Source organism: Taudactylus pleione, unplaced genomic scaffold (assembly GCF_031769625.1).
Source record: "Taudactylus pleione unplaced genomic scaffold, aTauple2 ptg000019l, whole genome shotgun sequence".
In the NCBI taxonomy this organism is placed as follows: domain Eukaryota; kingdom Metazoa; phylum Chordata; class Amphibia; order Anura; family Myobatrachidae; genus Taudactylus; species Taudactylus pleione.
In genome coordinates, this window is record NW_028284421.1 from 33864175 (window position 1) to 33880717 (window position 16543).

At 45.5% G+C, this 16543-nt stretch overlaps 1 protein-coding gene across 1 annotated transcript in view; it reads right to left on the bottom strand.

Moving 5' to 3' along the window:
* The window catches only part of ALPK3 (alpha kinase 3), a 186000-nt gene that overhangs the window by 98471 nt on the left and 70986 nt on the right, over positions 1-16543 (bottom strand). The window contains exons 4-5 of the mRNA XM_088446714.1: positions 14306-14423; positions 12744-14211 (exon numbers count right to left, since the gene is read on the bottom strand). Of these exons, the coding sequence (XP_088302840.1) occupies positions 12744-14211; positions 14306-14423 (1586 nt within the window). The remainder of the gene's footprint in view (positions 1-12743; positions 14212-14305; positions 14424-16543) is intronic.

Sequence of the window (16543 nt, forward strand, 5' to 3'; positions counted from 1 at the left end):
CGGCGGGGTAGGGTCTACCCTAAGTGCTGCGTGCACTCTGATGGCTCTCGATGTTTCTGATTAATCATACACTTGCTGGAGATGACGTGTGCTAAAAAAGAAAAGTGGGCGTCTTTACACCGGCGTGCGCTCACTCTGCCGTCGCTCTCTAAAACATAGAGGGCGTCCTTAAGCCAGACAGTGCGATCGTAGAATTTGCATACCCGGCCCCTGATAGCAGCGAGAGGGCTCAGCTTAGCGTCCGGGTCTGAATGAGCTCCTCAGTACTCATGACTCCAAACAGGTCATGTTTTTCAGGTCACCTCACAGAATCTATAATTATTTATACCATTATATTATCGGTATAAATAATTATCAGGTCATTCAATGTAAGAATATGGATATCACGGATGTATAGTAGACTAGTAGCTTCCTATTAATCGTGTGCTAATTCACACACGATTAATAGGAAGCTACTAGTATACTATACATCCGTGATATCCATATTCTTACATTGAATGATCTGATAATTATTTATACCGATAATATAACGGTAGAATCTTCTTTTGAAACCACAAAATCGCATCCATTTGTGAATATTGACACTTGAATAAACATAATATAGATGGAATAATTGACAGCAGTGCTCAGCAATTTTAATCACTTTATTTCATTCCTATTAACACTGGCCCTCATTCAGAGCCGCTCGCTATTTGCGGTCGTTCGTTCTAAAACAAGGGGTGGCTATTCAAATGAACCGTTCGCTAATTGCGGTCTGTTCACGCCTCTAAGTCTGAACGAGTGAGCAAAACTTGCGGTTGTAATTTTGAAAAATACGCCCCCTTGCCGCTCGCACCATACGTCATGTCCGCTATTTATTAGATTAATCGAGTACATCCAACAGCGTATGAACTGCTCGCTATTCTTGTGGCTGGTTTTTTCAACCGCTATTTTGCGAGCAGTTCTGAGTAAAAAAAAAAACAAGTGACGTGGTCAATGACGCTGCTGTATTAATTATGCACTCCCTTAAAACGCCCGTTTTGACCTTTAAGCACGCCTGCGTTCGAATTCCACACCCCCGTTTTCAAGCACCTTCCCCTGTTACCACCCACATACGCCTCCTTCTGTCACTCAAAATAGCAGGCATTCGCTATATAGCGAACAAACGATTTTCGGCCGCACTGACTGGTTCGCGCATGCGTATTAAAATTAGGGGTGTGCACCGGCCACTTTTCGTGTTTTGGTTTTGGATCTGGATCTTTCTTCGTGTTTTGGATCTGGATTGGTTTTGCCAAAACCACCCTTCCGTGTTTTGGGTTCTGGGTTTTGTGTTTTGGATCTGTATTTTTTTTTAAAAAAGCATAAAAACAGCTAAAATCACAGAATGTGTTGGTTTTTCTGCTCCTATGCTATTATTAACCTCAATAACCTTAATTTCCACTCATTTCCAGTCTATTCTGAACACCTCACACCTCACAATAGTGTTTTTATGTCCAAAAGGCTGCACCGAGGTAGCTGGATGACTATGCTAAGCGACACGAGTGGGCGGCACAAACACGTGACCCATCTAGGAGTGACACTGCAGTGGCAGACAGGATGGCAGTTTGAAAAACTAGGCCCCAAACTGTACATAATGCAAAGAAAAAAAAGAGGTGCAAGATGGAATTGTCCTTGGGCCCTCCCACCCACCCTTATGTTGTATAAACAGGACATGCACACTTTAACAAAGCAATCATTTCAGCGCCAGGGTCTGCCACACGACTGTGGCTGAAATGATTGGTTCGTTTGGGCCCCCACAAAACAAGCTGGCAATTAATCTGTCCCTGCACAAACTGGCTCTACGGAGGCAAGATGTCGTCCTCATCCTCCTCATCCACCGATTCCTCACCCTCTTCAGTGTTGTGTACATCCTCATCCTCACAGAGTATTAACTCATCCCCACTGGAATCCACCACCACAGGTCCCTCTGTACCTTCTGGAGGCTGGTCTCCCTGGAAGAGCTGATAATTAATTTTGATGAACATCATCTTCACCACATTTTGTGGAAGCAACCTCCTACGCTTTTCGCTGACAAGGTTCCCGGCTGCACTAAACACTCTTTCGGAGTACACACTGGAGGGGGGGCAACTCAGGTAAAATAGAGCCAGTTTGTACAGGGGCCTCCAAATTGCCTCTTTTTCCTGCCAGTACAGGTATGGACTGTCTGACATGCCTACTTGGATGCTGTCACCGATGTAATCCTCCACCATTCTGTCAATGGTGACAGTATCATATGTAGTGACAGTAGACATGTCAGAAATTGTTGCCAGGTCCTTCAGTCCAGACCAGATATCCAAACGTGGACCTGCCAGCCCTGCATCACCGCCAGCGGGTTGCTTAGGATAGCTAAGTTTTTTCCTGGCAGCCCCAGTTGCGGGAGAAAATGAAGAAGGAGCTGTTGACGTGTCACATTCCACTTCAGCTGACAGTGTGTTCACCAGCAGGTCTTTGCACCTCTGCAGGCTTGTGTCGGCCGGAAAGAGAGACACCACATAGGCTTTAAACCTAGGATCGAGCACGGTGGCCAAAATGTAGTGGTCTGATTTCAACAGATTGACCACCCTGGAATCCTGGCAAAGCGAATGAAGGGCTTCATCCACAAGTCCCACATGCCGAGCGGAATCGCTCCGTCTTAGCTCCTCCTTCACTTTCTCCAGCTGCTTCTGCAAAAGCCTGATGAGGGGAATGACCTGACTCAAGCTGGCAGTGGCTGAACTGACTTCACGTGTGGCAAGTTCGAAGGGCTGGAGAACCTTGCACAACACGGAAATCATTCTCCACTGCGCTTGAGTCAGGTGCATACCCCCTCCTTTGCCTATGTCATAGGTGGATGTATAGGCTTGTATGGCCTTTTGCTGCTCCTCCATCCTCTGAAGCATATAGAGGGTTGAGTTCCACCGCGTCACAACCTCTTGCTTCAGGTGATGGCGGGGCAGGTTCAAGAGTGTTTGCTGGCGCTCCAGTCTTCGGCACGCAGTCGCTGAATGGCGAAAGTGGCCAGAAATTTTTTGGGCCACCCAAAGCGTCTCCTGCACGCCCCTGTCGCTTTTCAGAAAATTCTGCACCACCAAGTTTATTGTGTGAGCAAAACATGGGACGTGCTGGAATTTGCCCAGATGTAATGCCTGCACAATATTGGTGGCGTTGTCAGATATCACAAATCCCCAGAGAGTCTAAGTGGGGTAAGCCACTGGGCGATGATTTCCCTCAGTTTCTCTAAGAGGTTGTCGGCGGTGTGCCTCTTACTGAAACCGGTGATACACAGCGTAGCCTGCCTTGGAACGAGCTGGCGTTTCTGAGATGCTGCTACTGGTGACGCTGCTGCTGTTGCTGCGTAAGGTGATACATCTACCCAGTGGGCTGTTACAGTCATATAGTCCTTAGTCTGCCCTGTTCCACTTGTCCACATGTCCGTGGTTAAGTGGACATTGGGTACAACGGCATTTTTCAGGACACTGAGGACACTTTTCTGATGTTTCTGTACAGTCTCGGTATCGCCTGCCTAGTGAAGTGGAATCTAGACGGGATTTGGAACTGGGGACATACTACCTCCATCAATTGTCTAAATGCCACTGCACTAATGGCAGATACCGGACGCACGTCTAACACCAACATAGCAGTCAAGGCCTCAGTTATACGTTTTGCTTCAGGATGACTGCTGTCGTACTTCATCCTCCTCGCTAAGGACTGTTGGAGGGTCAATTGTTTAGTAAAAGTAGTGGTGTTCCTACTTCCTCTCTGGGATGATGAACGACTCCCAGCAGCAGCAACAGCAGCAGCGGCAGCAGGAGGCGTAGCAATGCAGGATCCTCCGGAGGAATCCCGGATAGGAGAGTCAGTCATGCCAGTGACATGGCCTGCAGGACTACTTCCGATCCTGACTAAGGAGGAAATTGACGAGGAGGGAGTTGACGGTGTGGTTTGCAGGCGCTTGGATACAACAGGACAACAGGATTTAGGTGTCCCTGGACTGCTTACGGTCTTAGCCAAAGTTTCTGAACTTGACAGTAACTTATTATGAACGCGCTGCAGGTGCCGTATAAGGGAGGATGTTCCTAGGTGGTTAACGTCCCTACCGCTACTTATTCCACCTTTACATATGGTACATATGGCAAGACAGTTGTTGTCCGGATTTGGATAGAAATATTGCCAGACCAAAGAGGTGGAATGTTTGGTCTTCTGCCCAGGCATGACCGTGATGGGCTTTTTCATCCCGCGGACAACAACTGTCTCCCCCGGAGCCTGATTTAAACAAACCACATCACCATCAGAATCCTCCTCGCCAACTTCCTCCTCAGCGCCAGCTACACCATTATCCTCATCCTGTTGTACTTCAACAGTGACATCTTCAATTTGCATATCAGCAAGTGGACTGTGGGTGCTCCTTTCAGCACTTGCAGGGGGCGTGCAAATGGTGGAAAGAGCCACCTCTTCCCGTCCAGTGCTGGGAAGGTCAGGCATCGCAACCGCCACCACACTTGGACTCTCCTTGGGGATTTGTGATATCTTCTTAGAACGCACAGTTCTTTGCTGTGCTTTTGCCAGCTTATCTCGTTTGATTTTTTTAGCGGGAGGAGGACTTCCATAGTCATGTGAAGCTGAACCACTAGTCATGAACATACTAGTCATACTAGTATGACACACACTAGTCATAGGGAAAGACCTTAGCCGTTCCTTGCCACTCCGTGTCATAAATGGCATATTGGCAAGTTTACGTTTCTCTTCAGATGATTTAAATGTTTTTTTTAAGGTCATTTTCCTGAACTTTGTCATTTGGGATTGTATGTGGCTTCTACTATGACATTGGGCATCGGCCTTGGCAGACGACGTTGATGGCATGTTATCATCTATGTCATGACTAGTGGCAGCAGCTTCAGCACTAGGAGGAAGTGGTTCTTGATCTTTCTCTATTTTATTTTTATCGGAGAAAGTTTGGTCCTCCATTTATGTTATATCGATTTGATATATACGTGCGGCTAAGGCGCACACAAACACAGAAAATATTTTTTTATTTTTGCTGGAAAGTAGTGCACCTTGTGGGTTACACCACCCTTTAAGAAATGAGCCAGCTGGCTCTTTACTTATGGGACACAGGCGCACACTTGGCACTGCTCCTTTGTTGATGCACGTGCGGCTACTGCACACACAATTCACAAACACAGAAAATATTTTTTTATTTGGTTTCGAGTGTACTTTGGGGGTTACAGCACCCTTTAACGGTCAAGCCAGCCGGCCCTTTACTTATGACACAGGCGCACGCTTGGCACTACTTTGTTGATGCACGTGCGGCTACTGCGCACACAATTCACAAACACAGAAAATATTTTTTTATTTGGTTTGGAGTGTACTTTGGGGGTTACAGCACCCTTTACCGCTCAAGCCAGCCGGCCCTTTACTTATGATACAGGCGCACACTTAGCACTACTTTGTTGATGCACGTGCGGCTACTGCGCACACAATTCACAAACACAGAAAATATTTTTTTATTTGGTTTGGAGTGTACTTTGGGGGTTACAGCACCCTTTAACGGTCAAGCCAGCGTGCCCTTTACTTATGACACAGGCGCACGCTTGGCACTACTTTGTTGATGCACGTGCGGCTACTGCGCACACAATTCACAAACACAGAAAAAATATATTTTTTTTAGTACTTGGGGGGAGCACCCCTGATGAACAGAGCACCCCCTGGACAACACTACAGCACCCCTTTAGGACTAGTACACTGCACAGGACTTTGGAGTGGACACAGCCCCTATGGACAACTGACTGCACAACACAGTCCAGCCAGCCCCTAAGGACTTTGAAGTAGTGGACACAGCCCCTATTAACAACAGCAGCACAGCACAACACAGCCTGCCCCTATGGACTTTGAAGTAGTGGACACAGCCCCTATGGACAACAGCAGCGCTGCACAGCACAGCACAACACTACTCTGCACTACACTACACTACACAGCCCAGCCAGCCCTAACTCCCACCCTCCCTCTTCACTGTCCACAGCCGAGTGAGAAAATGGCGCCGACGCGGGTACCTTATATAGGATCCAAAACCCGCGAGACCCGGAAGGCGGGATGATGACGTTTTGCCTCGATTTCAGATCCGAGTCAGGCGGGAAAAGTTGAGCCTGACTCGGATCTGCCTCGGATCGGGGGGGTTCGGATTTCAGAAATCCGAACCCGCTCACCCCTAATTAAAATCCGTACACATTATTATTATCCTTTATTTATATGGCGCCACAAGGGTTCCGCAGCGCCTTACATAGTACAGAAACATAGTACATAAACAGTTGAACAGAACAAGAAAACAGTGTCATACAGTTTAAGACACTACAAGACAAGTACATGGTATATAAACACTGCTGCAACAGAAGCAGGATGGCAAAAGTCACGGGTTAGGTGCTTTTGAGTATAGAGCAGATAGTATAAGTAAAGAAAGGATAAGCACAAGAGGATAGAGGGCCCTGCTCGCGAGAGCTTACATTCTAAAGGGGATGGGCAGACAGACAGGGGTGACACAGATGGGGTAGACAGTAAGCGTAGGACAGAGGGTTAGGATGACAGATGGCTGGATTCCTATTTTGCAGTATGTGTGGAAGTAATTTGAATTAAGATTTACGCCACTGACATTCTACTTTAAGAGGCAGTTTTTGTAGGTGTTTGTGGAAAGCCATGGCTGTTATATCAGTTTACGTGAAGTCTGACGGGTGGCAGAAGCCACTTAATGTGGGGCTATTTAGAGAGTGTGGTTAACGTGTGAACCAGCAGTCTCAGGTAAATGTCGAAATTGGTGAAAGCAGTTATTGTAAAGAGATGTTCAGATGTAAAATAATAAGTTGTGATCAAGTGTGAATTCTATAAGGCACATTTATTGATTTGGAGGGTGATGGGAGACATGTGACGTTTGCAGGATATATATTCCATAGTAAATCCGCTGTATGTGTGAGGGGCCTGGATTTGGTGATATGTCACCAGATAATAAAAGCAGAAGGATGGAGAAGTAGATATAGTTGTAGGTGTGTAAAAGTTTTTTATAGTGACACAATGAGGCTGTAATTGTCAATTTTTGATGAAAAGAAAGCTCATTAGTTTTTAGAGGAGGTGAGTGACTCAATAGGGCGGCAGTGTGCCCAGAGAGGGGAGATGCAGGGAGAGTTAGGGATGTTATATCCTTAGAGAAAATACAAAGGAGAGAGTTGATAAAAAGAAATGTGTAGTACATGGTGAGTTTTAGGTTTGTTATTTTTAGACAAATTTTAAAGCAATCAGTTTCTTAATCTGAAATTACCTTCGATGTTGGTCAATGTTTGTTCAACTGTTTGATTAACTGTTATGTAATCACACTTTGTGCATTTAACACTTGGTGTTTTTAGCCCCAGCTGCAAACAGCCCCAGCTGCCCCTAGACTGAATATAAAGGAGTGGTATCCTTGATTAAGACAGGCTACAACTGACTCAATTGCTCTGTGTGATCAAAGGAGATAACTTGATCTGAGTTGGAGCAAAAGCCAGGCCAGATATATACCATAAACTATGCTTCACTGAACAATATAGACTATACATGTAAAAACAATTCTATGCAAGAGATGAAATATCACATACATTTAAAAACTGCACATGATTGCATGAAGGTCTGTGCAGAGTATATATGCAGTAGGCAGGATGAGAGATGAAATATCACATACATTTAAAAACTGCACATGATTGCATGAAGGTCTGCGCAGATGTGCGAACATCGGTCAGAACGAACGAGCGGCCGCTTACGAGCGGCTCTGAATCAGGGCCACTGTCTTTCTGTAAAAAATGTTATCTTATATTTCGCTCACTTTCTATTTTATGAATTTATTTGGACATCTATATATGAAACTTTATCAGTGTTCAACAGTGTCATTTTAAAGCATATCCAATAAATTAAGTTTTTATGCATTCATTTTATTTGGAGATAGAGTGCACTAATTTACCTGATTTTCCTTTCTCTCTATTTCCTTTGAACACCTCACAGAGGGCTCTATTTACTACAATCCGCATTTGTAATGCAGATTGTAGTGTGATATTACCGAGTGAATTCGCTTTGTGAATTCAGGCAATATCACAGGGATTTACTACAAATCCCTTGCAGGGACAGAGCTTGTGAGAAAGCTCTGTCCCTGCGAATCCCCTCCGCACACTAGTCACGGTATTTTCGCAGAAAAAATACCGTGACAAGTGTCCCGCGCATGCGCCGACCGGCAGCCGCTGCTGCCCCCCCGGCGCTAAGCCCTGCCCCGTTGCTAAGCCCCACCCCCTTGATCGCGGCCCCCCGTGCCCCCCCCCCTCCGCGACCCCCCCTCTCCCTTAATTACACTTACCGGTGATGTCCTCCATGTCCTCCGGTCAGCTGACATCCCATACTGCACTGGGACCCTGTCAGGTGACGACCGGGCCGCTTTGCAGTATGGGAGACCAGCTGACCGGAGGGAGGACATCACTGGAGCCCGCATCACTGGTCCCTGGAGTCAGGTAATTTTTTTTTTTTTTTACTTTTGTTTAGCAGAGATCAGCGTGTGGTCTGTTTAGACCACACAGCTGATCACTAGGGCCAGCTCCAGGCTCTGCTTTCACCTTCAGAGTGGAGCAGGAGTCTGGTAACCGGGGAAGACCCTGGATAACTCCACCTCCAGGTGGCGTTATTATCTCAGGGCTTTCTCCGGTATTTTTTTACAATTTATATTTAGTAACTTTGGCCAGATCACATTTTCCAATACAATTATGGGAAATGCGATATGATTACTAAAAATAAGTAATACTTAGGGGTTGGAGTAGAATTTTACGAATTTTACTCCAATTGCCCTTTAGTAACTGTTTGTGATACTAAAATAATGTGAAAAGGGTGTGAAAACACCCTTTTTCACTTTATTTTAGTAAAAATAATGTTAATAAATATAGCCCAGAATCACAAGTGAAATAATTAGCTCCACCTGTGGATCTTTTAAAACGTGTCAGTGAGTAATAACGACACATGTGCACTTGCAGGGTGACCTGGAAAACGTGACCTGTGTGGAGTCCTGAGGACCAAGTTTGAGAACCACAGACATAGATGTATAGTGGTACGATCCCTATTGCCAGCAATGAGCAGATGGGCAGCAAGATGCAGTGACACTAAACTAAATATGCCATCAGCAATTAGTATCATTGCTCAATGGAGCCCTAATTGTTAATAGTTACATTTAACAAATCACTTCAAGAAAGGAAATGGTTGAGAAGAACTATATGGAGTTTATGGGGCTGGTTCTGAGTCGTGGGCTGCAGCGTGTATTGTCGGTTGCCCGTCTGTGAGTTTATGCAAATGGCCTACAAACTCCTTTCCTTATATACATCCATGTGGCTGAGGCCCCCACTTTTAGTGCCCGTGCATGCTATAATACAGATTAGTGCATCCTTATAAGCCACATTCCGTTGCACTATTCAAAATTGCACCAGTCTCCACCAGTAACCACGGCCTCCTATCCTTGCGGCTGTGCATCTGGAGACGCAGCCGCTTGCATTGACACGCCCGCGACATTCCCATTATACGGTCAGTTAACGATCTTTTTTTGCCTGCAATAATTGCCACCTCCCAATCACCGCCCATCACTTTCCCGCAACCTTTCTGATACCGTCTGAATCGATTGCAACAGCGCCTTTGTGTCTGTGCAGTGCATGTGTCGTAGGGTTTCAGAAATCTTTGCGCAGCTGCAATAAATCACTCAACTACATGAACATCGGCGTGAGCACCGTGCCGATCAGCACTCCAGTACAGCAGAGATTGTGCGGCGGACATTTTCTTTGGTGTTTTCCGCATGCATAATAAAGAAGTCTCCAGGAATGTGGCACGGGCACCATGCTCCCGGAGAGATGCTCATGCTCAGTAGACTCTGGCACAAAGCCAGAGAGGAGGGGGGCGCGCACGGAGCATGCACACGGGTCCTCTCCTTTCTTAAACCACCTCTAGCTGGAGATACATGACTGGAGATACACGACCAGGAATGGAGGGGGGAAGGCAAGTCCACCAGCTCATCCACCCTCCAGAGGAACCCACTTTGCTCTCATTAGCGAATATTAAAGGCAGCTTTCATTTCTGCACAAAGGGTATTTATTTTTATGGATTTGGCATACCTCCCAACATTGGGAAGGAGAGGAAGGAGAAAACTGGAAAGGAGAGGAGCGCCTTTGGCATGCAAACATTAATAGGTGTGTCCAGGGCCGTAGCTAGGGTAGTGCGGCCGGTGCCATCGCACAGGGCACCACAGGTTAGGGGGCGCTGTTTGGGCCTATCAAATTTCTGTTTATTATCATTCTTGCTTGTAGCTTCCTCTTATTTCATCCCCAGCATCTCCTGGCCTCTCCTGCCTCTTCCCTGGCCCTTCCCCATGAAGCCATGGCCCTTTTTTGGGTGCATTATGTCCCTTTGAAAAATGAGGGGGGCGCCAATGCTCTTTCTGGCACATGGCACCAAAAAGTCTAGTTACGGCTCTGGGTGTGTCATGTAGCCTTGCAAGTCAGATGCGTGGTCATGAGCCACCCCTATTTTTTTGTCATGCTGTGGGCATGACCAGCGCTTCTCGTACTGCTGGGCTGCCTCCAGACCCTCTCCATAGTGAATGCATCCATTCACGACTGCTCTGCTATGCAGGACAGCAGGTGAGACAGAGACTACCCAACCATGACACTACCCCCCCCTTCCCCCGCGGGACATGGCGGCCCATGGGTGGGACAGAGGGACAGTGCACGAAAAGCGGGACTGTCCTGCCCAAATCTGTAAGGTTGGGAGGTCTGGATTTGGTGGTGTGGTGATCACGATGAAACAGCGTGTTGCAATTCACAGAGCTTATATCTGCTCAAACATATCAAACGCTCTGCAAAGTTTTGTAAATCCACAAATTCCTTCAAAGATTGCAGCTCACTTTTCTCAGGTGTATACAGAAACATTGTTTAACCACTTAACAGATGATCTGTTTCTACAAAAAGGTCAAAAATACGCCTAGGGGTGTCACACACTCCCATCCCCCCATCCTCACACACATGTCCTTAGGCTACATGTTACACTACCTCCCACACCCCAATGGCAATAGATCCCCCAGTGTCAAAAGATCCCTAGTATTGTTACCCCACCCCCTTAGTGGTAGTAGATTCCTAGTGACATACTCTAATTAGCACTACCCCAAGTATCCATAGTCCACATTGTGGCACTACCCCCCCCATCCACAGAGTCCTGTGTCATGAATAATATTTTAAACACCTCCATCTCCTAGGACCAATGGTCCTTTAAGGATCATTACTCAGCCCACAGTGACATTTGCCTTCCTAATCCCCCACATGCAGAGTGCAGCACAGAGTATGTCAGGGGGGGTGTAGTCAGGAAGCCAACGGTCTAAATACCGATCGCCCGCTTCCTGACTGTTTAATCCCGGCAAAGTGCTAATGACAGGTGTTGAAATCCTGACGCCTGTCATTAGACCTACGCCGGGAGTCTGATGCCCGGCATACCGAACAAAGGTAAGCCGGCCGCCAGGCGCGGACAGCCGCGGGGGGGGGGTTAGGTGTCAGGGCTCCCGGGGGGACTTAGGGTTAGGCACCCCCCGGGAGGGTTAGGCTAGGGGAAGAGAGGGTTAGGGTTAGGCACCCCCGGGGGAAGGTTATGGTAGGCAACCCCCGGGAGATTTAGGATTAGGCTGCGGGGACGGGGGGGGGGTTAGGTTTACGCACTTAGAGGGGGGTTAGGGTTAGGTACTTGGGGGGGGAGGTTAGGGTTAGGCACCCCTAAGGGAGGGTTAGGGGGTAGAATAGGGTTAGTATACTTACCTTATTCAGCGATTGGGATCTTCACCTCTGCCGGGTTTATTCTGTCGGGATTTGAACCTACCACACCCGTCAGGTGTGTCAGCTCCAGCTGAAGTAGCAGAAATCAGTGTATTAGTGTTTGAAGGGAAACTGAAGTTTCCCAACTCTCACTTTTGGTAGCAAATACCGTTTGCACAACATTCTGAGATGCAAATTCAGCAGTGATGTCGGCTGTCACAGACCGCTACATCACTAGCTGGGGGCGGAGCGACAGAAGGAAATACTGCACATGGATGAAGAATGAATTTCCATTTAAAAGCTGAGTGTCAGAGGCAAATAGCACAATCACATCGGGATGTGACAGCAAAAGCCCAGCTGGCTGCAATCACATCCCATGCGACAGCACCAGTTAAGTGATTAAGCAATTTAGCATTGCATATAGTGACAAAGTTGACAAATTAGGAAAGAATGCTTCTTTTCATCCTACACTGCCAATCATAAACAGCCATGTAACATTACAACACAGGACAAATAACTTTTACACTATACAGTACTACGCTTATTTATTTATTGTTGGCAAAGGACCATGCAGCACTACATCAGAATCGTGTTAATTATTTTTTTTTCTACAACAGAATTTAATTTTTAAACATAGTAAAAATAAAGATAAATAAAACAATGTTATGTGGTTATGTGTGGAATAATCTCTCTCACTACATCACATGTCAATATACCATGGAATAGGACCTCACATGACAATTGTGACATGAGATATTTTGCACAGAAGAACATGGGTGGAATGGTACTGTTGATTAAACAGTCCAAACATATGAGTGTCTTGGCTATAATTAGGTGCCTTCAATGGAATACACAGGATCTTAGTTAAGACGGAAACATTTCTGTATGAGACAAGTAAACAAGAAAAAAACTTACTTCATCAGGGTCTACTGAGGATAACATGTTTGTCTCCGAGGCTTGTGGTTCATGTGACTCTAGAAATGTAGACTTGTCCTTATTCAAAATTATAGGTTTGTCTTTGATACCGTTTTGTAGTGCGATCTCAGCGGATAAATTAGCAGATGGAACCAGCACTGCTGATTCTACTTTCTCTAAATTATGGTCAATTGTATCACATACTGGGACTGAAACATAGGTAGAAGAATCTGGGGGGTTCTCCACAGGTGGTTTTTGCAGTTCACATTTTGTCTTTGATGCTGGTATAATCTGACTGACGTTTGAGCCTGGTGCAGTTACAGGGACTTCAGTTTTCATAACTGTTGTTGGTGGAGGTTTGCGTCCAACCGACAATTCTCTTTGCTCTTTTGAGCGCCGTGGGGCTGCTTTTGGAACTTCCTTCATTTTCCCTTGAGTTAGTGGTTTTGAAGGATTTGCACTGTGTGCAGTACCTTCAGACTTTACCTTCTTGTCTCTTTCAAGTGCTTGTGTACCCACTTCTCCTTCTGGGAGTGCCAAAGAGTCCCCAAAATACATCTCTTTTAGAGAAAAATTTACATCATCCTTAGTCTGTAAATGACCTGGTTTTGGAATGGGAGACTCAACTGCCTTACTGCTGGGCATAATGCTATCTTTCAGTTTTTTGGTGTCTTTTATTGCTATAGTTTTTCCTATTTTCTTTGGAGCAGTGGAAGGTGCAAACCTTTTATTAGATGTTAGCGTTGATCTCTGAACCTCCATTTTTTCTCCGTCTGCAGTTTTGGCAACATCTTTGCCAAATCGAGACCTTCTTGGAGCAGGACTTATGCCTTCTGGTTTCTTGGTGCTTCCTTGTGCTGTCTCCTCTTTCACTGAGCCAGGTAAGGGAGGAGCTTCATCTTTTTTCTTCTTTTTCGCATAGGACTCCTCTAATGTGGTTTTCTTTGTTATCACTTCAACTGTTTCATAGACATATGCCAGAAATTCTTTACCATTTTCCTCTATATTTTCAGGTACAGTATAACCATTGGTGGTTACCTCTTCTTTTTGCTGCGTTTCCAAGACGCTGAAGCCATTGGTCAGATTATGTGGTTGCTCATTTGTGTTTGTTATTTCCTCTTCCATCCTGGAATTTGGATCTGGACTAGGAACCTTAACTAAATCATCTTTGGCCACTGACAATGATGTATCCTCTTTATTTTCTGATGAAAACCTTCTCTTTCTTTGAATCCTTTCAGGACTCAAAGCTCTCAGTCTTTCCCCTTCCTCAAAGTTCTCCTTCACTCGTCTCCTACTCTGCTCAATCTCACGCATTTTGGCTTCTGCTTTTCTCTTGAGTTTTGCAAACCACCTTTGGTGTATTTTGTATTCAGTCATTGTTCCAACTTCTAGTATTCCAGAACAGGTAACAATGCCTTTGTTATTTCTGGCTGATGCTTGATAAATTGCAGCGTCTTCTTCACTGCACCTGTTGAAGAGAGATTACATGAAGTTACTGTGATCAAAGTTAAGTACAGGCTTTTGGCTAGGATTGAGCTAGCAAAGCTATTTTCAAAACACACTTGTAAATTTGTAAGGTGTGCCGCTTCCCATTGTGGAGAATTTCATATTTTGGCAAACCACAATATCGATCCAACTCTTGATCATCTTTGTACCAAGTAACCTCAGGCTCTGGGTATCCTAAAAACACATAAACAAATAACAATTGTGACATGCTGTTCATTGTAAAACACAGCTGGAAACAAGTACATCTAAATGTATGTCCATATACCTAGCCACAACAAACATACAAAATACTTTAAGTTCATAGCTTTTTAACCAATTATCTGTAACAAGTAATGTCTATACTGGTCAACGAGTAGCTGGATTAATTTAATATATTGAAAGGTAAATATGAACAATGTGAGCAATGTGATTTGGCAAAGTCTGAGCTTCTACAAACACTGATAGAGATAATCTATTTTGCTGTAAATCATCCTAAACCATAGCATAGAGTTATAATAAACACTCTCTTAATTAATAAAATTGTATCTTTATTTTATTCTTATATTTTTTATAATCACAGTGGTTTAGGGGATGATTGTTAGTTGGTCGCATATGCAGTTGCATCTTTTCGACATAACCGCGCCTGTGTCTTTATGCTAATACTGCGGCTGACTTTGATCATACTGAGATGCCTATTTGCACCATCAAAACAGGATGCGTTCATAATCCCAACTGCTGGGATTCCAGCTTTCAGAATGCAGACGCAGGAATCCCAACACTTATCAAACTACCGGCGCCGGCATCCTGACCACCGGGGTCCCGAAGGTAAGTACTGGGGTTAGAGTTAGGGGTTAGGGTTAGGCACTAGGGGGAGGGTTATGTCTAGGTTGCGGGTGGTAGGTTAGGTTTAGGCTGCGGGGGGTGGGGGGGTTAGGTTTAGGCACTAGGGGGAGGTTAGGTTTAGGCTGCAAGGAGGGAGGTTTAGGGGTAGGGGTTTAGTTAGGCTTACTTACCTGGAGGCGTCGGGATTCTAACCTGGTCAGGATGCCGGTCGGGATTATGGCCATCAAAACTTGTACCAGCGCAGTTTCTCCTTCTGGACATGGCGTCCTGTTTGAACAGTTCTGCATCTTTAGATGCAGCCGCTGTTAGTGACATGGAAGCGACATGTTCATGTCTGCCTAAACACCACCCTGTTACCTCCCAAAAACACCACTAAAATCCACACACACTGGCGTCCAAATTTGTTCTGTGTCACCATGCAGTAACAATCGGGACACATGCGCAGTGTTACTCGGACACATGTGCAGGCTGAAAACATTGGCCGTTTGCGTGCATCATCATCACTGTGTCCACCTATGAATAAGGCCCTTAGTGTTCTAAAATAATTTTCCTTACTAAAGTTATAGGATTAATTTTCCACCTGTCAACATCTGACCAAGCTTTATCTTTTGAAGATTATAAAAGGCATAATTAATTAATTTCTTAGTAAGTGTATCACTCTCCAATTTATCACTTTCCAGAGCTTAGTACATCTGCCCCAAACTACCAACAAATCATCTTCTGTCCTTTTTTTAAGCACAGCCTGTAAAGTGACAGAAGCCGATTGGTTGGTACTTTATCTCTCTTCATTTTATCTCTCTTCAAGCTTTTATAGATCTCCCACTTATCACTGCAGGAGAGTCCAAGACTGTCTCCTGCCCCTGCCTGCAATATACTAGTAAGCATCTATCATCAAGGGGGGACAGAGCCAGGAGTCGGGGCTCACTTGGGGTCATTTTACTGGGGTATAATCTGCCACTGGTTAAAAAGTAGATAGTCAAAATGTTGACAGTCATAATGTTGATTAATACCCCTTTCAGACATAACACCTGGGAAGTTTCCTCCTCAGACCCGGGGATTTCTCCTGTGCAAAATCCCGGGTATTTGGTCGAGACCCCCCTTTCACACTACAGCTTCTACCTGGGAAATTTCCAGGTAGACCCCTTGGTATGTCTGAAAGGGGTATTATAGACATATCTTAAGTTAATATCACGTTAGTATTGGAGTTAGAAGGTGCCAGTAAGAACCATGTCCACATATTGTATCTCAATGTCTATATTCTAGATATGGGGGCCAGGATCTCACAGATTTGCTGGTCCCGCAAGAGACCTGGACCCAGTCAGGCTGAGGGGGAAGCTTCAGCTTATGCAGCCTGGCCAAAGAAGCAACCATCGCGACCGGTTGCAGCACTGGGATTGCAGAAACAGCAAGGGGTCTGTTTCCTACAGACACTTCCTGCTGCATTAGCATCTTAGATGGATGGAATTGCAGAG